General features: G+C 41.1%; 1 protein-coding gene across 4 annotated transcripts in view; it reads left to right on the plus strand.

Annotated features, from left to right (window-relative positions):
• The window catches only part of MYOM1 (myomesin 1), a 195,149-nt gene that overhangs the window by 7,159 nt on the left and 161,681 nt on the right, over positions 1 to 26,309 (plus strand). For 2 of the 4 annotated variants that reach the window (XM_035270669.3, XM_035270672.3), the window contains exons 1-2: positions 14,158 to 14,323; positions 19,070 to 19,387. In XM_035270669.3, coding sequence (XP_035126560.1) covers positions 19,098 to 19,387 — 290 coding nt within the window. In that variant the 5' untranslated portion in view covers positions 14,158 to 14,323; positions 19,070 to 19,097. Of the gene's footprint in view, positions 1 to 14,157; positions 14,324 to 19,069; positions 19,388 to 26,309 lie in introns of those variants that run through there. The other 2 variants (XM_035270670.3, XM_078347837.1) reach the window with 1 other exon arrangement.

The following is a 26,309-nucleotide window of genomic DNA, read 5'->3' on the forward strand; positions in this document are numbered from 1 at the left end:
TTGTTTACCTTCTATCTCCCCTACTAAGTTTCATGAAGAGGATTTTTTTGGCCTGCTTTTTTTACTAAAGCATCTCAAGGCCCAGAAGAGTAATTGGCACATTACAGACACTCAGTGCATAAAATTGCATACTGAATGAATGAATCACTGAAAGGCAGAATTTAAAGGGAAAGTGAAGAAACACGAGGCCAACAGGGGCAGCAGAGACTGTGTCTTGAGTGACTTCTAAGCCATGTTTCTGAAGTTTGGTGGGATGTCACTGATACATCTTAAGCATGGGATCAATATGTTCAGAATTGTATTACTTAAAAATCGCTCTAGTAATAGTATGGAGGATAGCAGAGGGTAAGCCTGGGAGAAGCTCAGGATTTCTGACAGATGGTAAGGCCACGCACTGAAGTAAGGAGGACAGGAGGAAAAATAGTTTGGAGGGCAGAGTATGGTAATGGTAGGAGATGATAGTTATCATTTGGACATTTTGAGGTAGTGGATTAGAAGACAGTACTGAGGCCTTAACCCAAACACAGTACAAAGAGATAGACAAAAAAAAAAATGTAGAAGTGCTGTCAGGAATTGTGGAGAATGTATTGAGGTGACAGGGTATATATTTGTGTATAGGAAAGCCAGAACAAGATAAAATGAGAATGATGGAAAAAACAATATCAAAAGTATGCTGGGCCAGGCACAGGGCTTACACCTGTAATCCCAGCACTTTGGGAGGCCAAGGAGGGAGGATTGCTTGAGGCCTGGCATTCAAGACCAGTCTGGGCAACGCAGCGTGACTCCCCATCTCTTAAAAAAAAAAACAATTAAGTGGCCAGGCGCGGTGGCTCACGCCTGTAATCCCAGCACTTTGGGAGGCCAAGGCAGGCAGATTACAAGGTCAAGAGATCAAAGACCATCCTGGCCAACATGGTGAAACCCTGTCTCTACTAAAAAAATATATAAAAATTAGCTGGGCATGGTGGTGCGCACCTGTAGTTCCAGCTACTCAGGAGGCTGAGGCAGGAGAATTGCTTGAACCTGGGAGGTGGACGTTGCAGTGAGCTGAGATCACGCCACTGCACTCCAGCCTGGCATCTGGCAACAGAGTAAGACTCTGTCTCATAAAAATAAAAAAGAGATAATGACAGAGTTTTCTGAAACTGAAAGAGAGTCAACATTTTTCATTCAAATGGAGAGTGTACTCTGAATATAAAGCAGGAAAAATAAAATCTATAAAATCTATGGTAAGTTCTGTCACAATGAAGCTTCAGAACATGCAAGGTAAAAGGGAAATGATAAAAGCTGCCAGAACAAAGGGAGTGTCTACAACAGGGAAGAATAATTAGGCCAGCAGCTTGCTTTCCTGTAGCAACCACGCAAGCTGAAGGTGGAGCAGCAATACCTTCAAAATGCTGTGAGAAGTACCGCCTACTCCTCACAGTGTGTGTGGGCTGAGTGTGGCACACTGGCACCTCTTCCCAAAGGACTTTGGATGCTTTTCTCTAGAATCTCTTCAGTCTGAAGATCGATCTTCTTACCTATAATTCTTGAGGTGGATGATTAACTAGCGGAGGTGGTAGCGGGGGAGGTCACAAAATTAATGCTACAATCTGTAGCACGTCCTGAATAGATGTTCTTGACAAAGAATGTTTCCAGCTTTTGGGACATCTCCCACAATTCTAAAATAATGGGAACGTCATGCTTAACATCCTAGTACACTGGACGATGTTACATAATTTGGGATTGTCCTGTGCTGTTTCATGTATGTTTGACTTGCTTCCCAAACTGGCACGTAAACATATATTATTTTTACATTAGCTAAGTAGAAGTTTTTCAATGTATGCTTTTAACAATAGTAATAACATTATATTCTTCTTTATTGAGCACTTCCTATGAGCCAAGGTCTCTGCAAAGTGTTTTATTCACATTACCTCTCGTTAACATTCCCTGCAAGGTAACTTTACAGAGGAGTGAGCTGAGGCTTAGAGAGGTCAGTGACCTGCCAGGGGTCATATTCTGGGTAAGAGGAAAAGGCAGGAATGTGAAGAATGTCTGTATGACTTCAAAGCCTGACCTTTCAGCCTCTATGCTGTATTGATCAGTAAAACATACTAACTACTGATAAGAGTGACTGTGTTAATAATTTGGAGTGGGAATATTTACTTGAAATGTTGACTTTTTTGTTGTATGGTCTTTTGCAAAATTTCCAGCAAGGTCTAATTCCACTGAAATCAGTGCCTCTACTTTACTTATACACTTGTACACTTGTAGGTGTGTTAGGACTTTTGATTGGATTGTTCTTTCCTCTGGAGAAGGAATGGTAGATGAATCTGTGGACAGTTTCCATTCGTATGACTTGTCAGCATTGAACACACAAGACTTCTTTTTGCATTACCTCGTGGAGTTTGATTTAGTAAACCATTCAAGCTCTGGGCTGGCAGTGCTACCCAGTAATCCCTGAAGGGCCAAAGGGCCAGAGGTTACGTTTGGAGGGTCTTTACCAGGGTCTATTCTTCAGTGTCCTGTCATGTGCTACACAGTTCATTATTTGCTTGAGGACGAAGAACAAGCCATGTTAGTAAGGTGGGTGTGCTTCCCAAGAGTAACTTAGTCTATTTGCACTCCCAGTACCTTGCAGAGTGCTGGCCATGTCATGTGTACTTAGTAAAACCTCAGTTAAATCTATTAACTTTAAGAACTTTGGAACAAAAGTAGTAGAAAAAGAGAGTTTTAGTAAGTGGGTAAATGATGAAAATAGTCCTGTGTTGAAACTCAACCAGATCAATGTTGTTACCAGACTTCTGTATGGTCCACGAGGTCCAAAAAGAAATTTTCGGTACAGAAGAAGTAGACAGATTAACAATAGACCAGATCTTATTTAGATATAAAGGCACAATAAAAATTATTGTTCAAGGCAGGGGAGAACAATGTATAAAATCTTTAATATATGTATACTAGTTCTAATAGTAATTCTTTCTATTATATACTCTTGTCATTATAAAATGCTCACTAGGGTCCATGCCTTACTATGACTTTCTAACACTACAAAGGAACAAAATTTCAAACCTCCAAATCAGATCTACATTTAAAAACAGGAAAATTCACTGTACTCCAGCCTGGTGCCTGGCGACAGAGCAAGACTCTGTCTCAAAAAAAAAAACAAACAAAAAAAAAAACAAAAAACAGGAAAGTTGGTCAAGGAATAAAAAATATTAATAAAAATAAATTTAAAAGTACAGTGCTCAACACATGACTTTTCAATGAAATATTATTTATGAAAACTGTTGAAAATAGATTATTAAAACTGAAAAATAGAAACATATCTCTCATAGCATATATCATAATTAATTGCAGGTAAATTATAGGTAAGCATAGAACATAAAGCATAATAAGTTGAGTAGAATTGTATAAGTATCTGTTGGGAAGAAGAATATACATTTTTAAAAATGGTTTTAACCAATGTATTATTAGCACACAATAAACTACACATTTAAATTGTACCATGTGACAAATTTTAACATATGTATACACTTATGAAACCATTATCACAATCAAAATAATATACCCATCACCCCAAAGTGTCCTTAGATTCCACTGTGGCCCACCGCTCCCAATTCTTCCCACCTCTTGCCTCTCCCAGACTCACGCAACCACTCATCTGCTTTCTGTTACTATCATTTGCATGAGTTTAAGTTCTTGACTGGTGAAGTGATTATTGATTATATGATGGATGGTTCTACCTTTTTTTTTCCAAGATAGTGTCTCACTCTGCTGCCTAGGCTGGAGTACAGTGGAGCCATCTTGGCTCACTGTAACTTCCGCCTCCAGTATTCAAGCAATTCTTGTGCCTCAGCCTCTCCAGTAGCTGGGATTACAGGCGTGCACCACAATGCCCAGCTAATTTTTGTATTTTTAGTAGAGACGGGGTTTTGCCATGTGGGCCAGGCTGGTCTCCAACTCTTGACCTCAGATGATCTGCCCTCTTTGGCCTCCCAAAGCGCTGGGATTACAGGCATGAGCCACTGTGCCTGGCCAGGTTCTACTTTTAAAAAGTCAAAATGTAATGGAAAAAAAGCAAGGAAAGAACTGAAATGGAAACTTTTGTGATAACTATGACAAATAAAAGCTTAATAGTCACACTAGCAAACATTTAATAAAAAGAATATTTTATTTTGGCTTATTTGATTGCAAGGAACGGGGACGGTCCAATGAGCTCAAAAAAAGAAAGGATGCATATTTTAGGGATATGCATGACTGGATTACGGCTGAAAACAAAGGTAACTTGAAGGCTTGGCTCTTCGTGTTTTCTCTCAAGGGTCTCATGGGCCAAATGTTTCTTCTCCAGTTGCACCTCTACCTCTTTAAGCCCATCTGTTTTGTTTGTTTCCTGCCACCCATCTTTCTCTGTTAACTTTAGTTTGTGGTCCCTCATAATTTCAGCATGCTCATCTTATTCCAAATACACCCATGGCATACCTTGATTCAGCCTCTTTGACTTTCCTTCCTTCTGTTAAGTATATTGACACTCAATCTTTCCAAATTCAAATTCTCAGGGGAGGAGTGTAATTGACTTGGCTTGGCTTGGCTTTTTGGTCCAGGCCATTCACTGCTACCTTTGGATCTGAAATGACCCATCACTTGGGGTCAAAAAGCAGGGTCACCTGGTTCTAAACTTCAGCAGGTATTCTGAGCAGGGCAGCATTCCTCAGGCAGGGGTATGAGTAGTGCAGGCATTGAGCGCTTTCTTGTCTAGCAAAGAGAATGGAGTTTGAGAGCCAGCTGGCAATTGATTCAAATCCCAGCTCTATTATTTAGTAGCTGTGTCACTTTGGGGTACTTGCCTAACCTCTCTGAACCTTAGTTTTTTTGTTACTGGTGAAAGGTGTCCAGGTTATTGGTGTCCTAAACAAAGAATTGGACAAAATGCACAAACAAAGCAAGGAAAGAAGCAACAAAAGCAGAGATTTGTTAAAAATTAAAGTACACTTCATATGGTGTGAGCAGGCCAAGCAACCAGCAAATTATTGCAGACCAATACAACACATTCATTCATTGCTATTAAAAGGACGGCTGTGGACAGGGTAGGACATTGGTGAGAACCAAGTGTGACTGGTGCATCCGTTACTGACTTTCATAGAGAGAGCAACTGTTCCCAGCGGGAAGGGGTGTATCCCGTGGGTGCACTTACCTCCTCCTCCAACATCTCTGTTATGGAGGGTGAGGTTATCAATGTCCAGGACTGCTGAAAGCAAGGCTGTCTGTGCTAAGCAGTGATGAACTAGCAAGAGTTCATTTTTTAAAATTGTGGTGAAATATGTATAGCACAAAATTTACCACTTTAACCATTTCTAAGTGCATATTTCTCTGGCGTTAAGTACATTCACATTGTTTTGCATCCATCACCACTACCCATTTCCAGAACTTTTTCATCACCCCCAGTGAAACTTCATACCCATTAAATACTAACTCCTAATTCCTCCCACCCAGCCACCCAGGCCCTGGTTGCTATTATTCTACTTTCTGTCTCTGTTAATTTGACTATCGCAGGTACCTCATGTAAGTGGAATCATGCAGTATTTGCTCTTTGTGACTATTTCACTTACCATAATGTCTCCAAGTTTAAAAGGCTGTTTCTAAAAATAAATATTCTCTTTCTCTCTGCTCCCCTGTTCTTTCCATCAGATGTCCTTTTCCTTTCAGGTTGAGGATCACCTATCCCTTCTATCGATCCTTGCTTTCCCATTCTAGGGGCCACTCTGCCTTTTTCCTTGTCCTTTAAGGCTCAGTGTTATCTAGTAGGCAGGATAGGAAATGCTAGCTCTGTAAGCTGCATCTGAGACTGCAGAGTCTGAAGGGTGGTTTTGTTTTGTTCTTGCATCTTTGTTTCTGTTTCAGTATGGACTGAGGGAAGAAATGGGACTCTGGGGGTATGAAAGAGAGAAAAAGAGGAAAACAGAACACAATCACATTTATACTTGGAAACAGCCCTGTCTCACATGAAAAAATGGTATCTAGTATCTATATTACTTTAGAAATTGGAAAAGTTATAGAATTTTACCAGAAATGCTTTGTTTTCATTTATGCAGAAAATATCGCACACCATTTAAGCATATTAACTCTGGATCTCAGTTATCTGAATTTGAATCCTAGCTCTAACACTTTTTAGTTGTGTGTTCTAGAGAAAATTACTAAACTTCTCTATACCTTAGTTGTTGTTTTTGTTTTGTTTTTCTTGAGACAGGGTCTCACTCTGTCACCCAGGCTGTAGTACAGTGACATAATCATAGCTCACTGCAGCCTCAACCCCCTGGGCTCAAGCAATCCTCTTGCTTCAGCCTCTCAAGTAGCTGGGATTACAGGCACATGCAACCACATCTTGCTATTTTTTTGTAGAGATGGGGTTTTGCCATGTTGCCCAGGCTAGTCTTGAACTCCTGAGCTCAAGCAATTAGCCCACCTTGGCCTCCCAAAGTGCTGGGATTACAGGCATGAGCCACCATGCCCATCCTGGTCAGTGTTTTGATATTTCATTTGGTTAATTAAATAAGGAAAAACAGATTTTAAGTTTTAAGATTTAAGTTGGCATTATTCATAATAGCCTCAAACTAGGCATAATGCAAATGTCCATTTACTGATGAATGGAGAGACACAATGTAGTATATCTTTCAGTGAAATAATTCTTGGCAATAAAAAGAAACATGCTGCTGAATCCCAGGACACCCCAGATGCAACTCAAAAACGTCTGGCCAAGTGAAAGAAACCAGATACAAAAGACTACATATGGTAGGATTCCATTTGTGTGAAATTTCTAGAAAAAGCAGAACTGTAGAGACAGGTCAGTGGTGGCCTCAGTCATGGGTGGGATCCAGGATTAACTGCAGACAAGCCTGAGGAAACTTTTCGGGGTGATGGAAGTGTTTTGAAACTGGATTTTGGTGATGGATGCACAATTTAAAAATAGACTAAAACTCACTTAACTTTACTCTTAAAATGAATTAATTTATGGTGTGTCAATTTTACTGCTATAAACCGTTAAAAGGAAATTCTAAATGAATTGAAACTGGAGACTCGGATCTGCTGATCTTTATTCTGGTTCTTACTTTGAAAGAAAAAAACTATATTATTTTTGTAAAAATAACACACAGTTATTGTTGGGTGACAGTTCTCCACGGGTCTCTCGTGTTTCAGCACATGTTACAAGTGAAGCTCTGGCTCTCCTTTGTTGCAGGCTATTTCTGCAGGACTGTTCATACAGTGAACAGCCTTTCAAGATAGAGGAAGTGTCTTCAGCCACAGCAAAAGGCGGACACACTTACTATCCAGTGTAAAAAGAATATCTCCCACTGTGGCAAAGGGCAGGGATGCTGAATGCTCATGATGAAATATTCAGGTGCTCTGAAGTGAAGATTCTTCTGTAATGTAGCCCACTGTGACTGCAGGTGTTCACCTGGTCTTCATCATGTTGTCCTTTGGGAACATGGGGATCGAGGGTTGGCAAACCAGTGAAGCATATGCTGACACTTGGCCATCTCTCTTCTCAAAATGCAAGATTTTGAAATTGTATCATATTTCTGGAAATTCAAACACATCATTTACTGACAGTCATTGGTGAATGATGAAAGGGCAATATTTCTGTCTAAGTCAGAGTCCTGACAAGTCCTGACACAGAAAAGCCAAAAGATTAACCAGCCTTGGCTGCCTGACCTGTCTTTTTGTCCTCAGCCATAATGTAGCATACAGACAATTCTTCATTAACCAGAGCGGGAGATGGAGGGGCGTGGAGGGAGGAGGGTGTGGATCAACATAACCACAGTCAACTTTCCGTGGCCTTGGAACATATTTAACATGGCTAAGGCTCAGCTGGACTTTGGAGATGTCTGACGTTTAAGACACTGTCCATTCATACTGAGTCTCTCCTCCTTCACCTCCAGAAGGGGTAGTCTAGGAAGAGAGGTGCCAAGCCTTTGTTCTGGAATCTGGGGCTCTGGAAGAGGCCAAGATTACTCCTCCTGCTCTGTATTGGGAGCTTCAGTAAAGGCCACTTGCTTCTCCCGCTCCTTTGGCTTGTAGGGAAGTATTTTATCAGCTTCTACCCAATTGTCCAACAAATCCAAGGGCCAGGTGCACCTTAACAAATAAAGGGCTTCCCTAACTTCTCCTGTGAATAGGGGAAGAAGGTTCAGATGGGCAAAATGAAACATCTTTGATGCAGGAAGGAATTGAGGAGAAGAGAGAGAAATACGGGCAAGCAATGAATAATAAAAAGTAATTCCCTTTCCATGACCATGAGTACAGCACTTTACAAAAACCAAGGCCACTGTGGAATTACGTTTGTGCTTCCTAATGGCCTGGAGTCTAGTCTAGAGGACAGGGTAATAGCAAAGGATCTGACTAAGGGTTAGGCCCTATCCCACCACTTACCTGCCAGTTCTGCACCATGGCAGGCATGCCCTCCTCCAGGACTGGGCTTTTGGCCCAGCACTTCTTCACCTATCCTCAACTGGGAAGGGAGCTCACAGGGGTCCCTCACAGCCTGTGGATTCTGATGCAAGATGTCGACTATATTGGCCTTAATTTTGCCATTGCCCAGATACATTCGATATTCAAACCAGATCTTATTTTAGGACAGGCACGGTAGCTCATGCCTGTAAATCCCAGAACTTTGGAGGCCAAGGTGGGCGGATCACTTGAGGTCAGAAGTTCAATGCTGGCCTGGCCAACATGGTGAAACCCCCATCTCTACTAAAAATACAAAAACTTGCCAGGTATCAATGCGGGTGCTTGTACTCCCAGCTACTCAGGAGACTAAGGCAGGAGAATCACTTGAACCTGGGAGGCGGAAGTTGCAGTGAGATTGCGACATTGCACTCCAGCCTGGGCGACAGGGCAAGACTCTGTCTCAAAAAAAAAAAAAAAAAAAAAAGATCTAATTTTAGTTTTAGATTCAGTTCACCTAGTTTAGATTTAGTTCATGTAAAAACTAGGTGAAATGTGGCTTCTGATAAGAGTCCTAGGCCCCATCCTCCAGCCACTCCCACACTCACCCGCTCTCCTTCCCGCCCTCTCCTCTGCTCATTATACACAAAGACTTAAAAGAAACAATAACATACTGAAATACCTTTCTGGATTGTTTTCAGCATAGTAGGGATTAAAGTCATAAAATGACACTTCAGAGATGAGCCAGCAGGTAGAAGCAGACTTTTTGGCTCAAGGAGGATTTGTTTTATTCTTCCCACATGTTGCTCCACGCAGAATGTTGCTAATCTGCTTATGAGGAAGTCAAGAATAGAACAGTTACTTTGTGGATTGACAGCACAGGTTATTAGAGCTGGAAAGCACCTTAGTGATCACCTAGCTCTAAGCCCTTTAGTTTACAGATGAGAAAATGGAGCTTCAGAGAGGTGAAATGATTCCTCAAAGTTACTCAATAAACAGGACCAGCTGCCAAACATGATATCTTTCTTATTTTAGTGTTGCCTATAAATTAGGCAACAGTGAGGTAGGAAGGATACAGCAAATTTACAGCTTTCGAAAGAACTCACTGAACAATTTAGTTAAGCTTTTCCTTCCGTGGAAAGCATCTGCATTGAGGAAATATTGCTTAGAATTTGGAAATCCTTGTTTCTGGGGCCAATGTCAGTCATTTTTGGCTTCTGCATATCTACTATAGGGCTTTGCATAATAGGTGCACATTAGATTTGCTCCCTTATTCCATTTTTTCTTTTGAGATGGAGTCTTGCTGTGTTGCCCAGACTGGAGTGTAGTGGTGCCATCTTGGCTCATTGCAACCTCTGCCTCCCGGGCTCAACCAATTCTCCTGCCTCAGCCTCCTGAGTAGCTGGAATTACAGGCGCATGCCAAGATGAGGTTTCACTATGTTGGCCAGGCTGGTCTCAAACTCCTGATCTCAAGTGATCTGCTGACTTTGGCCTCCCAAAGTGCTGGGATTATAGGCGTGAGCCACTGTACTCGCTAATCCCTGTCTTTTAAAGTAAAGGGATTATTTTTGTGTTTGCTTTCTGTAGCTATCACAAATAATCACATGCTCCTTCTGTGTTGTGTCCATCATTTCATCATTCCACCTATCTCATTGTAACATAAATATTCCTATGTAATCTTCGTTACCAAACAAAGACAAAGGGCTCTAACCCATCACTTTAGTGGCTACTTTGAGGGCATGAATTAGTCACTTTTGTATGCTAGGACATAGTACAATGCCTAATGTCTTATAGGTTTTCAATAAATGCTTTATCAACTGACTCGAGTAAATGCAGACCTTTTTGTATATTACTGATGCATGAGTTTTTGTTAACCAAAACCAGCAATGAAAGAAAAAATGTTCTTCATTTCAGTTGGAGTTTAAGTTTTGTTTCCATTATATTTAATTTATGAAGACTGTTTCTTTTGTCAATTCCCTCATGTATAGATTTGAACTAACTACCTAGCCTACTGTAAAGCAAAAATGAGCTGGAAAATTGCTAGGTGGCTAAATATAATTCATACATTTATTTTGGCTTTTAGGATATACTATTGGTAGTTAAACTTATCACTTCAAACGTAAAGAAAAATTAATGCCTTTACAGTTAGTTTGAGGACAGCATGTATCTACTTTATAACCATTTTTGAAAACTAGGTATAATTCTGGAAGAAAATATTTTCTGAAGTTTCCAGATTTATAACCTTTTTTAAAAAGTGTTTTGCATTAGATTATTTTCTAGGAAATTTGAAATTAACAGCTGGTTAGCACTCCAGTAAGTTTTCTGGATAATTACACATCTGTAAGGACATCATGAGTAAGTGTAATTGACCCAGAATGCACATCTATAAAGGAATCATAACTAAATTACAATAATTGAGTCATATGACCCCAAGTTTTTCTTCTTTAGTTTTTTCATCCAGTACATCACCATATGTAATTTATTATGTAGCTAATTGTAATTCAGATAAATTTGCTGTTAGAAAAAGCTGAATTTAGATGATGCTACAGCAGAAAGATCACTTAAGAGATTCTGCTGGGTCTAGCTCATGCTTCTTTAGTCTAATCTTATTGTACATTTGTCTGAAATGAATTCTGCCTTTCACAGGGATCCTGAGTATCAATGAATCAATGATAATATTTTAGGTTTTCCATAGTGTGTGTGGACTTCTCCATTTTTGTATTTTTAACAAGGATCAAAATTCAGTAAATATTTCAATGTACTGATATTTGTAGCCAGTAAATTTTGACCTAATAAATTATCATCTGTTACATAAGAAACATAAATGAAACTCTTTCTCTGTAACAGTTCATCCTTCTAATGGACAATATTGGCACATGCTGCTTTCTATCAACATACATGTGTGCATGCACACATACACACACACACACACACACACACACACACACCATTAGATGGTTGAGAGGCAGCACAGTGTAATATAGAGGAGGCTATGATCTGTGTAGAACAGTCCTGGGTTTCATCCTCTGTCATATTCTGGTTGTGTGACTTTAAGGATATTAATCTCTCTAAATCTCAACTTTTTTTTTTTTTCTTTTTGAGACAGGGTCTCTCTCACTCTGTTGCTCAGGCTGGAGTGCAGTGGTGCGATCTTGGCTCACTGCAACCTCGACCTCCCCAGGCTCAAGCAATTCTCCCACCTCAGCCTTCTGAGTAGATGGGACTACAGGCACACGCCACAACACCTGGCTAATGTTTGTACTTTTGTAGAGACGGAGTTTTGCCATGTTGTGGATGGTCCCGAACTCTTGAGTTCAAGAAGTCTGCCTACCTTGGCATCTCAAAGTGCCATCTCAAAGGGATTACAGGTGTGAGCCACCATGTCTGGCCATAAATCTCAATTTCTTAATCCATAAAATGTTTTCATGATAATCATGCATATGATAATCAAATAAGATATTGTAAAACAGTATTACTTCCTGGAACATAGCAAATAGTCATTAAGTATTAGCTATTATTATGAGGATTTATATCCCCTATTTTTATTTTTCCTCTTTTCTGCTTTGAGAAGATTTAGAACAATTTACCAATGTTTTCTAGAGAAATGGTTCACCAGGAATCATTCTAATGTCTGGTGGATAAAACTTGAGAAGAATCACTGCATTTTATTGCATGTTTAGAGAACAAATGGATGACTGGGGAACATAACACTTGGAAAATTCTTCTATGGCTTCCAGATAGCTAAAATGTCCACACGCTCGCTAAGAGCAGATGTATGTATATGAAGAAATGCCAGGTTGAATTTCACAGGTAACTGGATCAGAAGTAGGTGGAATAGATTATTTTGTATTCTTTGAGTAGCTCAGAAGCTAACACTCTGTTATAAGTGAAGACCCATATTGCGCTTGAAAAGCCATTTCAAAATATCCAATTTCTTATCAACAAAATGTCACTGGAGGAGACAGCAATTCATGACTACAAGTACATGGGATTTGGAATCAAATCTCTCTGAATGAATTGCATTTCCATTGTCTACCAGCTGTGTGATCTTTGGCAAATGCCTTCCCTTCTGGAAGCCTTGCTTTCCTCGACTATGTAATGAAGCTGTTCCTTACAAGATATGATGAGAATTCAGCAGGATCATGTATATAAGCTGCCTATCCCAGTGTCTGGCACTAGATAGGTCCTCAACAGTGTTAACTGTAGTCATCATCAAGAAAGTAATGATGGGCCAGTCGCGGTGGCTCATGCCTGTAATCCCAGCACTTTGGGAGGCCCAGGTGAGTGGCTTTCTTCAGTCCGGGAGTTTGAGACCAGCCTGGGCAATATGGTGAAACTCAATTTCTACCAAAAAAAAAAAAAAATTAGCCGGGTGTGGTGGCAAGAGCCTGTTAATCCCAGCACTTTGGGAGGCCCAGGTGAGTGGCTTTCTTCAGTCCGGGAGTTTGAGACCAGCCTGGGCAATATGGTGAAACTCAATTTCTACCAAAAAAAAAAAAAAAATTAGCCGGGTGTGGTGGCAAGAGCCTGTAGTTACTCAGGAGGCTGAGATGGGAGGATTGCATGAGCCGGGGAGGCAGAGGTTGCAGTGAGCTGTACCACTGCACTCCAGCCTGGGCAACAGAGTGAGACCCTGTCTCAAAAAGAAAAAAAAAATGTAATAGACACAAGTGATCTTTGTTCAGTTGATGTAATATCACTGTCAGATCATAAGGCCAATAGATCAAAACACCAACCTGCTGAATGCATATAATCTAACAATGAGCTTTGATATTATTGCTATCAGTAATAATAGCTTATATTTATTGAGTCTATATTATGTGACTGTCACTAGGTTAAGTGCTCTGTCTGCAGTATCAGATTTAATTGCCATAGCAATCCTATAATTTGAATATTATTATCCCCATTTTATATACAAAAAATGCAACGCTTAGGAAGGAGAAATACATTGCAAGAGGTTATGTGGCTACGCTATTAGTATAGTGGGAACTAGATCTGGTCTGAATCCACAACACAGGCTCTCACCACCGGGTTCTACCTCCTCTTACTTGGTCACACCATTTTAAGAACAAAGAAAGAGAATCTCTTATTAGATGGACTGACCCTACTCTGAATTAGGAAAGATAAAACACTGAGTTGCGTCTCAAAAGGCTTTAGTTAATCAACAGGAAATCAAATATCAGTCTTGAAGCTGGGACTTAACTTTCTAAATTTTCCTGAAATGAGAGAAATAGTGACCTTGATGTCAGGCAAAAATTGCCACCACGTGTAACCCATTTCTTCCTTGTTTTCCCTTTAGTTAGCTTCAAGTTCTTTTTTCTTTTAAATGTACTGTATGTCTTTAAGTTCTTTGTATCTTTTAAATGTACTGTACAAGTGTTATTAACAGCATGCCCAGAACCATATCTTGGCATTAAAATTCCATGAAGTCCATTTTGAGAATCATATTACTACACCTATTTTTAGCTCTTAACACACAAACCACTCTTTCCATTACGCTTTAAAATTATCTAATGATAAAGTGATAATGAAAACACCTCTTGCTGCCAAATGAAAATCCTCTATTTGCTTTAATCGGGCCACACCCATTGATCGGCATTACGTAATGACATTCCTGAGGCAGCTACCTGCCCGTGCCCCTCTCCTCCTCCTGGTTTGGGACTACCCTCCCCATCTGCTGCTATATTTATCTGCCTTCTTGGCCATAAAAGGCTGGCTGTGTGGCCTGACATTCGACTGCCTGACCACATGCATTATTTTTGAACTGGCCCCCAGGGTCCTGTCTTTAGCCCTGCCTCTTAACATTTTCTTGGATTCAACCTCAGTGGAGTTTTCATTCTCTCATCCAGCTCCTCGGCCTCATCGGAACATTTCCACCACCATTACTCCTTTGGAAACTGGTAAGTGTGACACTGAGGCAGAAGAATGCACTTGATAGCCTATGAGCTTAGCAGCACTGCAGTGTAAGTGGTTGCTTTCTGGCTTCTGAACTCAGCAGTTTTCTCAAAGAGATGTCAGAATAACAGAGAAATAGGAAAGTGAAGCTCCAGGGAGGGAAAGCAGAACAGGCGGATGCCAGTTGGGCTGGCACAGCTCTTCTCTCTCATCACTGTATTCTTCTGAAATTAAGCTCCTGTTCCTGGAACTGTAAGGAGGTCATATTTGCCTCAGATCAAACTGTAAGCGTGTGTTAAATGCTCTTTCCAAGTACAGTTTGGTTGAAATATAGAATGGATGAGAGACAGGAGGCCCTGCATTTTCAATCCTCCATGTGCCATACAATGCTTCCTGGTTACAAATTAAACCAAAAGAAGGAAAGTGAACTCTGAAGTCGCTAGTTGATAATTCAGTGATCTTGCTGTGACAATGCAATGTGGATAAATGTGAGCGTGCACAATGATATTCATGGCCTCAAAATGGTTAAGTAGTATTTCAGAGGCAACATAGAGCTCCACATAGTGATCTTTCTGGAAATCGTTTTCATCCACTTTTGCCCTCTAATGCCTGTACAAAAGTATCATGGAATGTATTTCATCAAAAGCTATGGAATGTGTATTTCTTCCTAAAATCTCAAATTATTTTCAGAAAGAAAATTTAGGTCTTAAAGAAAAAAAAGACACTAAAACCATCCTTTCTCCCAACATACTCCAGCTGTCATGTGTTGGGGCTAACCCTGGCTTTAGTTGACTTCAAGGACTTACTTGATGAAGAGGGGGTGGTTGTACCTTTGTTCCAGAGGTCAGGGCAGTGACAATCAGCAGTGTCGACTTCAACTCAAATCCTGTTTACTTGTAACCTACTATCTTTGTGAGAGGAATGTTAACTATTATTAAAAATAAATATATTTGGGGAAAATAAAAAATAGTATTTGGGCAAGACATTTACAATTTTCATTTTGTAAAAATAACAGCATTTAAAATCATTTGGGGGAGTGAATTGAGTTTATAACAACACATAACAAGGTTCTTTATTATTTATTTGACAATCATTCAAATAACGTGCCATGTTATAATGTAGTATGTATCATAATAAACTTCTCTAATATCTTTATATCTGCCTAACATAATTCTGTATTAACATTTTCTAACCCCTTTGTTTTAGCAACATTCATCTAGTAATTATTAATTAGACATGGTAATTATCCTCTATATTTTATAGCAGAAAATAGCAATCTATTTAGGGGCTGAAGCAAAGTTGCTTGCTGGTAGCTATTTTTTTCTCTTAGGACATGCCATGTAGACTGATATCTTCCATGAGCCCTAAGATAAATATTTCTGGAGTGAAGTTTGCTCGATTTTCTTCTCCAGGGAATACATGCTGACTTTTAAAATAGTTTAAATAAAAAGTAGTTTTAAACTTGACCAAGAAGGATTCATTCTTCATTTTGAATTTTTTTTAAAAATGAGATTTGGAGAAAACAGATCACTTTAAAATTCATTCTACACTATTAAAACATTTGGTGGTGGAACTTTTATAAAACTATTACTTCATCCAGGGTTGTCAACCTGGCTGAGAGGCCTGCTATCGGTAGACTGACTATTCAAGAAAGCTGAGGCAATGTGACATCTCCCTACCCTAAGCTAAACAAACATACCTTTGACTTTCAGTAGAACTGTTAGCTCAAGTTCACAATGCCAGCTGCCACCCTGGGAATCAATTCTCTTGCCTCTTTACATAGGGAGACTAGAAGCCTGCATATTCCTTATGGAGCAAACAATTTTTTTTTTCTGGTTTGAGACTATGGCTTTGCTTGAAGTGTTTGTGAGATTTGAGAGAGGTTATATATAAGATTCGCATACTCCAGGGTTCAGTTTTAGGACTTTATTTTATCTTATATTTTATAATACAGACAAGATCTCACCATGTTGCCCAGGCTGGACTCGAACTCCTGGGTTCAGGAAATCCTCCTGCCTTGGCCTCTCAAAGTGCTGGAATTACAGGCATGAGCCGCCATGCCTGGCCCAGTTTTAGGACTTTCTTTTCTGTGTATAATACTTCTCAACTGTTTTCTTGGCTTTTGATACCACCTATATGCTGTTGACTCCCAAACGCAGATCTCCATCCTGGACCTCTCCCCTGCACTCCAGAGTCACTTATCCAACTTCCCACGTAAAATATCTCCTCTGGGAGATCTAACAGGCCTCTCAGATGCAGAGCACTGAAACCAATCTCTTGTTCTTCCACCGCAAATTGATACTTTCCCACATTCCTCCCCATCTCAGTTAACAGCAACTTGTCTTTCAGTTGCTCAGGCGAAAACCTTGGCGTCATCTTTCTTTCACATCCTAATTCAGAACTTTCAGCAAATGCCATTGGTTCCAACTTCAAAACCTGTGCAGAACTTGACCATCTCTCACACTTTCACTGCTACCACTGTCACCTCTAGCCTGTACCATTTCAGTGGCCTTTGTATTCTTTTGCCAGGGCTATCATAGCAAAGTCCCATGGACTGGGTGGCTTAAACAACAGAAACTTATTACCTTGCAACTCTGGAGGCTAGAAGTCCAAGATCAAGGTGTCATCTGGGTTGGTTTCTTCTCCAGTCTCTTGTTAGCTCACAGATGGCCTTCTCCTTGTGTTTCTACGTGGTCTTCCCTCTGTTATGTACATATCTGGGTCTTGGTTTTCTTTTCCTGTAGGGACACCATCATATAGGATTAGGTCCCATAATGGCCTAATTTTAACTTAACTTCCTTTTTAAGGACCCTATCTCCAAATATGGTCACATTTCGAGGTACTGGAGGTTAGGGCTTCAACTTAGGAATTTTGAGAGGATACAGCTTAGCCCTTTCATGGGTCTCCTGGCTTTCACTCTCATCCCTCCACAGTCCATCTTCAGACATCAGTGAGAATGAGTCTCAGCTCAGAGTCTTCCAATGGCTTCTCAGCCCTTTCACAATAAGGGCCGACGTCCTTACTGCTACCTATAGGACCCTACACTACTGGCCCTTCCCCCACACATAGAGCTCACCTCTCTGACATCCTTTCCTATACCTCTCCCTCCTCCAGAACCTCTGCCAATCCGTGGTTCCTGGAGCACGGGAGTCATGTTCATTCTTCAGTGTCTTTGTGCTGGTCTTTCATCTGTAATACTCTTCCCCAGAAAGTTTCATGCTCAGATGTTACTTTCTAGGAAAGCCATCCCTGCTGAGGCTGTTGAAAATTGCATCTATCCCTCTTACCTGCTTTGTTTTTCTCTACAGCACTTGGCACATTAACCTATCTCATACTTGTTTTCTTTATTATCTTTCTCCTGCAGTAGACTGTTGGGTTCTGTACAGGTGATTAGAACAGGCATTTTGTTTGTTTTGTTTACCTCTGTCTTTCTTTTTTGTTCTGAGACAGAGTCTTGCTCTGTTGCCCAGTATGGAGTATAATAGCGTGACCTTGGCTCACTGAAAGCTCCACCTCTGAGTTCAAGTGATTCTCCTGCCTCAGCCACCAGAGTAGCTGGGACTACAGGTGCCCACCACCATGCCTGGCTAGTTTGTGTATTTTTAGTAGACATGGGGTTTCTCTATGTTGGCCAGGCTGGTCTTGAACTCCTGACCTCAAGTGATCCGCCTGCCTCGGCCTCCTGAAATACTGGATTACAGGCATGAGCCACTGTGCCCAGCCTCACTACTGGATGGTACCAGGCACACAGTAGGTGCTGCTAATTATTTATTGAGTGAACACCACATGACTCTATCCTTCCATATTGTCCCAAATGAAGTCCCAAATGAAGAATGAAATGGCAGACGATTAGAAATATGTATTATGAAGAGTCTGAGGAAAAAGCACAATAGCCAGGATAGAGAAACTTTGTCAAGACCTCCTATATACAATTTTTTTTTTTTAAAAGGTACCATGGGCCGGGCGCAGTGGCTCACACCTATAATCCCAACCCTTTGATCATGAGGTCAGGCGATCAAGACCATCCCGGCCATGGTGAAACCCCGTCTCTACTAAAATTAGCCGGGTGTGTGGTGCGCCTATAGTCCCAGCTACTCAGGAGGCTGAGGGAGGGGAAATCGCTTGAATCCGGGAGACGGAGGTTGCAGTGGGCCAAGATCGTGCCCCTGCACTCCAGCCTGGTGAAAGAGCAAGAGTCCCTCTCAAAAAAAAAAAAAAAAAAGAAAGGTACAGTGACAGGAGTGGCACATCTGGGCTATGGAGTTTTTTAAATATCCAGTTATGCTAAACTTCATACCCTTCTCCGTTTACTTTTTGGAAAACATAAGAATATTAATATTTATTTGATTTTTTTAGACAGGGTCTTGTTCTATTACCCAAGCTGAGTGCAACTGCAGCCTCGAAGTCTTGGGCTCAAGCAATCCTCCTGCCTCCGCCTCTGGAGTTGCTGGGACTACAGGCACACACACCATACCCGACTAACTTTTTCTTTCTTTTCTTTTTTCTTTCTCTCCTTTCTTTCTTTCTTGCCTTTTTTTTTTTTTTTTTTTTTTTTTTTTTGTAGAGACAGGGTCTCACTGTGTCGGCCAGGTTGATTTTGAGCTCCTGGCCTCAACTGATCCTCGCTAGGATTTCAAGTATGAACCACTGCAGCCAGCCAAGAGTACTGATTTTTACAGATTGGTTTAGATGACTTGTTCTATGGAATTTGTTCCTTAATAATTCACTCAAAAAGTGTGGTCTTCTTTCAGGTGGCCCAGTTCCCTCAAGGGGCACAGGATGTCTCTACCTTTTTATCAGAGGTCCCACCAGCACTATGATCTCAGCTACCGCAACAAGGACCTCCGCACCACCATGAGCCACTACCAGCAGGAGAAGAAGCGCTCTGCCATCTACACCCAGGGCTCCACGGCCTACAGTAGCCGCTCCTCCGCCGCGCACCGCCAGGAATCCGAGGCCTTCCGTCAGGCGTCTGCCTCCTCCTTCCAGCAGCAGGCCTCGCAGTATGCCCTGAGCTCTGAAGTCAGTCGGAAGGCAGCCTCAGCCTACGATTATGGCTCCTCCCATGGGTATGGCGGAAGCACGCTTCCAACCTCCGGGAAGAGGCGTGTGCTCTGAGTGACCCTCCCACTTACTTCTTTTTTTGTTGTTGTTTTGTTTTTTGTTTGTTTGGTTGGTTTGGTTTGGCTTGGTTTGGTTTGGTTTGGCTTGGTTTGGTTTGGCTTTGGGTTTTTGAGACAGTTTCACTCCTGTTGCCCAGGCTGGAGTGCAATGGCGCGATTTCCGCTCACTGCAACCTCTGTTGCCCCCGGGTTCAAGTGATTCTCCTGCCTCAGCCTCCTAAGTAGCTAGGATTACAGGCATGTGCCACCACGCCCAGCTAATTTTGTATTTTTACTAGAAACAGGGTTTTGCCATGTTGGCCAGGCTGGTTTCGAACCCCTGATCTCAGGCGATCCACACGCCTCGGCCTCCCAAATTGCTGGGATTATAGACTTCTCCCAGTTGCTTTTTTTTTTGAGACAGAGTTTCGCTCTTGTCACCCAGGCTGGAGTGCAATGGCATGATCTTGTCTCACCGCAACCTCTGCCTTCCGGGTTCAAGCAATTCTCCTGCCTCAGCCTCCTGAGTACCTGGAATTACAGGCATGTACCACCACGCCCGGCTAATTTTTGTGTTTTTAGTAGGGACGGGGTTTCTCCATGTTGGTCAAGCTAGTCGAACTCCTGATCTCAGGTAATCCACCCTCCTCGGCCTCGGCCTCCTAAAGTGCTGGGATTACAGGCTTGAGCCACCACACCCGGCCCAATTACTTCTTAATTATGTCAGCCTTACATTTCAACCAGGTGTGCAGACAGACCCTGTTTGGGAGACCTGGGACCTGTGCCTACCTATTTCTCTTTATTGTCTATTTTAGCTTCACAAAGAGCTTCATATTCTCACGGGCAAGTCTTGCTTGTGTTACCAACTGTGCTATTTCTAGAAACAGGGAAGTTTTGCCACAGGTTACTTTAGCAGCAGCAGGGCCAGAAAAGATCATCTCAGTAGTCACAGCGGGTTTCCTTGTGCTCAGAATGTTTCTGCCTAGATGAGAAGCTGGTATATAGAATTTAAAATTCGCAGGGCACAGGAGACTGAACTGATACTGCAAAGATGTATTCTATTAAATATATTATTTCAATATCTAATAGCAAATGCTTAAAATTCGGAACTACTATTTATGCAGCAGATATTTTCTTTAGCTCTAGCATATGATAAAAACATGGCCGGCCGGGCGCGGTGGCTCACGCCTATAATCCCAGCACTTTGGGAGGCCGAGGCGGGTGGATCACGAGGTCAAGAGATCGAGACCATCCTGGTTAACAAGGTGAAATACCGTCTCTACTAAAAATACAAAAATTAGCTGGGCATGGTGGCGTGCTCCTGTAGTCCCAGCTACTCGGGAGGCTGAGGCAGGAGAATTGCTTGAACCCAGGAGGTGGAGGTTGCCGTGAGCTGAGATTGCGCCATTGTACTCCAGCCTGGGTAACAAGAGCGAAACTCCGTCTCAAAAAACAAACAAACAAACAAAAAAACGTGGCCCTATCTCAGTCAGCCTAAGAATAATAAGAACTAACCTGTAATCCGACAAAATTAGGTTTATTGACCCAACGCAATGAAGGAGACTAAACACTAGAGGAAAAAGGGTTGTTTTAGGATTCTAGGAAGAGTGGAGCTTAGATGCAGGTCTGGTCTGCAACATGAGCCGTGACTGCTATTTCTTTGGAAACAATAAAGTTAAGATAAATGTGGACTGTTGCATCCCCAAGCCTCTTATCTGGGGCTTCTTACCAGAAGTGGGAACTGGGGCTGCTTCTCTGCAAATAAGATCCTCCAGGCAAGGGTGAGATGTTTCATTCTTACTGATGTAATTTTAAACAGCGAACTCACTGATTGTCTTTGATATTAGAGAAGAAAGCTTCTCAGTCTATAGTCACTCACAGAAGGAGGTTACCGTGACACTTTACAACAGCAATGTCCCTGGGAGAAATGTCGTTTCCTGTTAACTTTGCAGTTGGCTTAACAGTGTCTGCTGTTTCAGCCTGTTGAATGTTGGGCAGATATTTACTTTCTCAGTCCAAGGCAAGTTTTATTTTCTTCATATTCAGAATGAAATATTTCATGGAGATTAAAAAAACACTTGCAAGATACATGTGACTTGTATTTAAAATCTATCTGTAGTCCAAAGAAAAAAATTACTGATCTTCAAAACGTAGACATTTCCGGGCTATGGGGTCAGTAACCACCTGCTGCCTCTAATCCTCTTCTCCAAAGTATCTGGCATAGGTTGTATTTTTTGCTATAAACGTAACATAGTTTTCAGTCTTACCAAATGTAAGTCTACAAAATATCTCGTAGGGCAACTGGAAAAGCTGCAGGGCAACTGAAAAAGCTGTTTTCTCTGGGAATCTAAAAAGTTATTGAGAAAATAATGGAGTGGTTGATATGACTAGACGTGAGGCATGTTTCCAAAGGCAGAAATTCCTAAATCTCTGTTGGGTTTGAGCAACACCTAATACAGCTGTCATTTCATCAGTGATGATGCTGGCCTCCTGGGAACTTCTGCTGGGTTCAGTAACAGAGCCAGACTCCAGTGGGGTTTACCTGGAATGTATGATGGCAACACTCTGAAATTCCATTTAGGTTAAGTGAACCTATGAACAGGATCACTTCTCAATCTCAATGTCATAGGTCATATTTTGCTGTGGGATATTCATAAGGATCACACATTGGCTGCACATATGAAAATACTGTTACTGAGGTGAAGTCATTTCTTTTAGCACTTGCTTTCAACGAACTGCCTTCCCAAGAAAAGTTGGGAGGATTAATACCATATGTGTGTGACAGCCTCAATTTGTTTTCCTGCCTGAAAAACGTTCTGCAGATATGCTTAAGAACCTCATTTAGGAAAGTACGTGTAATAGAGGAAGATTACATTTTAAATATCCATTTTCCCAGACTCTTTGTGCTAGGTTTATAGAAGATGGGCATTTTCATTATCATGCAGTTGTCAATGTAACTCCTTGTGTACTTATTTCATTTCCCCAGTGCTGCAGAATCTAGAGTTTTATGAAGTTGTATTTTTAAAGAATCTTTATTTTCTCAACTTTATTGCAAAATTTTGTATTAAAACTATTTTAATTTTATGCAAATCCTTTTAGCCACATGTGTAATATTTATATTTATTCCTAATCTGCTATATTATTAGTAATTAAACCTTTGAGCAGATTTTATTATGAAAACATTTGCTCTATATAATCCTCAGGAGACCTAGCCATTTTGGCCATAAAGAGCCTGATATAATAAACTTTCTCTAGGGAATGAAACTGTAATTATTTTTCTATGTTCAAACTCATTACTTTTTCCTTCCTACTATGTATACATTTCAGTAGGTAGGTATTTCTTATGCCTTGCTATGTTTGAACAACTTAAACTTCTTGGCAGAAGCATGCTAACCTAGAAACAAGAGGGGGAGAATGCTAATATCTTTGAATAATTCAATGTGAAAGACAAAGAAAGTCAACTCAATCCTGAAGGTATTTTAGTCTTTCTCTTTCTCTTTTTAGACCTAGAACACAGGGGCAGATAATATTTTTTGAACACTTCAAAGTCTTCATAATTCCTTTAGGTTGTATTTTAGCTTCCTCAAAATTAAGCCACTTTTTCCTGCTAAATGAAAGCACTCTTTCTGGATTGTGAACAGTGTTGTTGATTAAAACGCCTGGGGCTGGAAATGCACCTCTGTGGTGTGTACTAAGCACTCGGCTTGGTCTATTTTTAGCTGTGCTTTGTAGTTAGATGGCCAGGGTTAAAGTGGAAACTATGGAGAGTTACATGTGCTCAGGGCTTGGCTGACCTTAGTGAGTCTTAGGAACAATGACTAGTTTCAGTGTCAGTGCGCCTGCAGCACAGATCAGTTACCAATTGTATCCTAAGCCATGGGTTATAAAGTAAATTCTGGACAGCTTTAAACGCCTTTGTTCTTGGTCACAATGGGAAAAATAAAAAAAAAATAATTTAGGAAAACAGAAACTCTTGAAATGACAAGATTACTGTTTCAGGCTAATGATCAACAAAATATCATCAGGATTAAAGGAGCAGTATTACTTATGGCCACTTTGCAACCACTAGGCAAGGGTCCTTTTTTTTTTTTTTTCCGAGATGGAGTGTCCCTCTGTCTCCCATGCTGGAGTGCAATGGCACAATCTCACTCACTGCAACCTCCACCTCCCATTCAAGTGATTCTCCTGCCTCAGCCTCCTGAGGAGCTGCAATTACAGGCATGCGCCACCATGCCAGCTGATTTTTGTATTTTCAGTAGAGACGGGGTTTCACTATGTTGGTCAGGCTGGTCAGGCTGGTCTCGAACTCCTGACCTTGTGATCCACCAGCCTTGGCTTCCCAAAGTGCTGGGATTACAGGCATGAGCCACTGCACCTAGCCAGGCAAGGGTTCTTAACCTCTGTCCATGAATGGTTTTAGTAGTCTTAGATGATCTGAAATTATATGCATAATTATGTACAGGTGAGAATTTTTCTGGAGAGAGGGACTATAGTTTTCATCAGATTCTCGGAGAGCTCCATGACTCAACAAAGGTCAGAACCATTGCTCTAGAAGTCTAAAAATGACTAACAGACTCTAGTGTATGGCCTGAAGGACCTCTTTTCTAATGCCAGTGTTATAAGGACTTGGGATGAACTAAGGCAGATGTTTACAGAAAAGGTTACCACCTTTATGGAAAGCAGGGACCCTCCATTCTTGCAACTAAGCTGGATCATACATTAAGATGAAAATAATGCAAAAAGGAATGTTTTCTTATTCTTGTAAGTAGAATGAGTAACTTATAAGAATATGTAAGTTATTCACTTACAATGAATGACTTACAAGAATGAATAACTTACAAAAACCAGAGAAGAGCACAGCAGGTTTATTAGGTTATGGGAAGATTTAGAGCTATTCCTTAACCTTCCATGGTAACGGCAGTCATTTGTTGTCTTCTTCTAAACAATAAAATTTAGCCTCCATGACATAATTCAGCATTGCATTCTCTATACCACTGAATCTTTACAACAGCGCTGAGCAGTTGAAATTTTCATCCTCATTTTATAAATGAGCAAATTGGAAACGAAGGAGATTAAATAAGTTTCCTTCTTTACACTAGGAAGTAGCAGAGCAGTTATTTGAACCCTCGTCATACCCAAGTCCCCACCCTTTCCATGGGCACCTGATGCCAGTTACAGTCAGCAACTCCCCTTGACCATACACCCCTGGGTTTTCCTTGAAGCATCTTATATAGTTTCACATCGTGCTTCCTTTGATGTACTCTTCTTGTAGAGAAGCTACTGAGTACAAAATAACCAAGATTTAGAGCAGGGAACAGTAGATGGAAGGACACAAATTCAAAGAAAGGAAATCCAAGGAGTGTCCATGAATGCCAAGCCTGGGACCTTACAGACACTTTAACCCACCATAAAATCAGACATAGATATTTGCAAAGACTCTTAAGAGACAGCAGTTTGGGGCTGAAAACACTGAGGCTTGAGTGGCTTTCCCGGCACGCCCTAACTTTAAACCATGCCCCTCACCTACCCCTATGTCACACTGATCAACCACCCCCACTCCCACATGTTGCCCAGATAATAACCTCTTGAAACTACGAGAGTTGGTGAAGACCATGCTAACATTCAAATCAGTTCTAATTCAGACAGAAGATACCAATGCTAAAAATAGAGACCTCTAAACACAGCCAAGAGCACAGGGAACTTGAAAGCTTGTTCCATCTCCCACCCCAATATGCTTTCAAATGTGTTACCAAAGAAATCTGCCTTGTGGACATTTTTGTGTCCTAACCTCAGCTATTAGCTGTAGATTCATGCCATTTTCTACGTGTCTATTTCTATAAAACAAGGAAAATAACTGTCCCTCGTGTGAGGTCTAAAAGAGATAATCATGTAAGATACTGAGTGTGGTGGCTGGCACAGGTTTAGGCATTATGATTCATTCATTCAATCAATATTTACTGAGTGCTAAGCACTGTTCTGGGTGCTTGGGATAAATTATCGAGTATATTATATTGAATTCTATTCTATTAAGTTGAATTATATTTTATACCAGAAGGTAATACATGTTATGGAAGCAAGAAAAAATAGAGCAGGGTAAGAGAGATCAGGGCTGTGGGCCAGGAGTACAGATTAGAATTTTCAAGAGGGTAGTCAGCCCTTGTTGAGAAGGTGATATCTGAGCAAAGAAATGAAGTAGCTCAAAGAGTTAGCCATGAGGTTATCTGGGAAAAGGTACACCAGGCATCAGGAGCAGCCATTGCAAGGCCTTACAGCACAGAACAGCATCGAGGCCCATGCAAGTGAATGAGAGAGTGACGGATAGTATAGGTGGAGAGGATGACAGAAAGGTGATGAGTGGGGCAGGACGGATCATGAAGGGCCTGTGGACCATTGAAGGGAGTTGATATTCTGAGTTAAAGGAGGAATCCATGACAGTTTGAGCAGAATAGCGACATGCTCTGACTGAAGAGTAACAGCATTACTGTGGCTGTTGCAGAAGCAAGTTCCTTAGTTAGGAGGTGAATGCTGTGGTCCAGCCAGGGCCAGATGTGCAGTAAGAGAGGATGTGGTGAGCAGGGGCCAGATATGAGGATCTGTTGGTTATGGCTGAGTTCTGAATTCTGTCAGATTCTCCCAGAGCTCCTCAGCACCCTTAGCCAGGGAGTTTGGAGGCTGTGAAATGGTCTGTGGAGATTTTGTGCATGCAATGAATCTTCTGAGGCTCTCTTTAAAAAGATTTAATGATGATAGTAAAACCATCTACTTATTCCTCATTTTCCCAGATTCCATCCATGTCATGTCTAAGAAGTGCCTTATTCTTTTGTTAGTGTTTTTCTGGTATTTAGGAAAAGCACTTTGAAGTAACCATAGTTGTATGGAGACTCAAATC

The sequence above is a fragment of the Callithrix jacchus genome, chromosome 13 (genome assembly GCF_049354715.1).
Source record: "Callithrix jacchus isolate 240 chromosome 13, calJac240_pri, whole genome shotgun sequence".
Taxonomy (NCBI): Eukaryota; Metazoa; Chordata; class Mammalia; order Primates; family Cebidae; genus Callithrix; species Callithrix jacchus.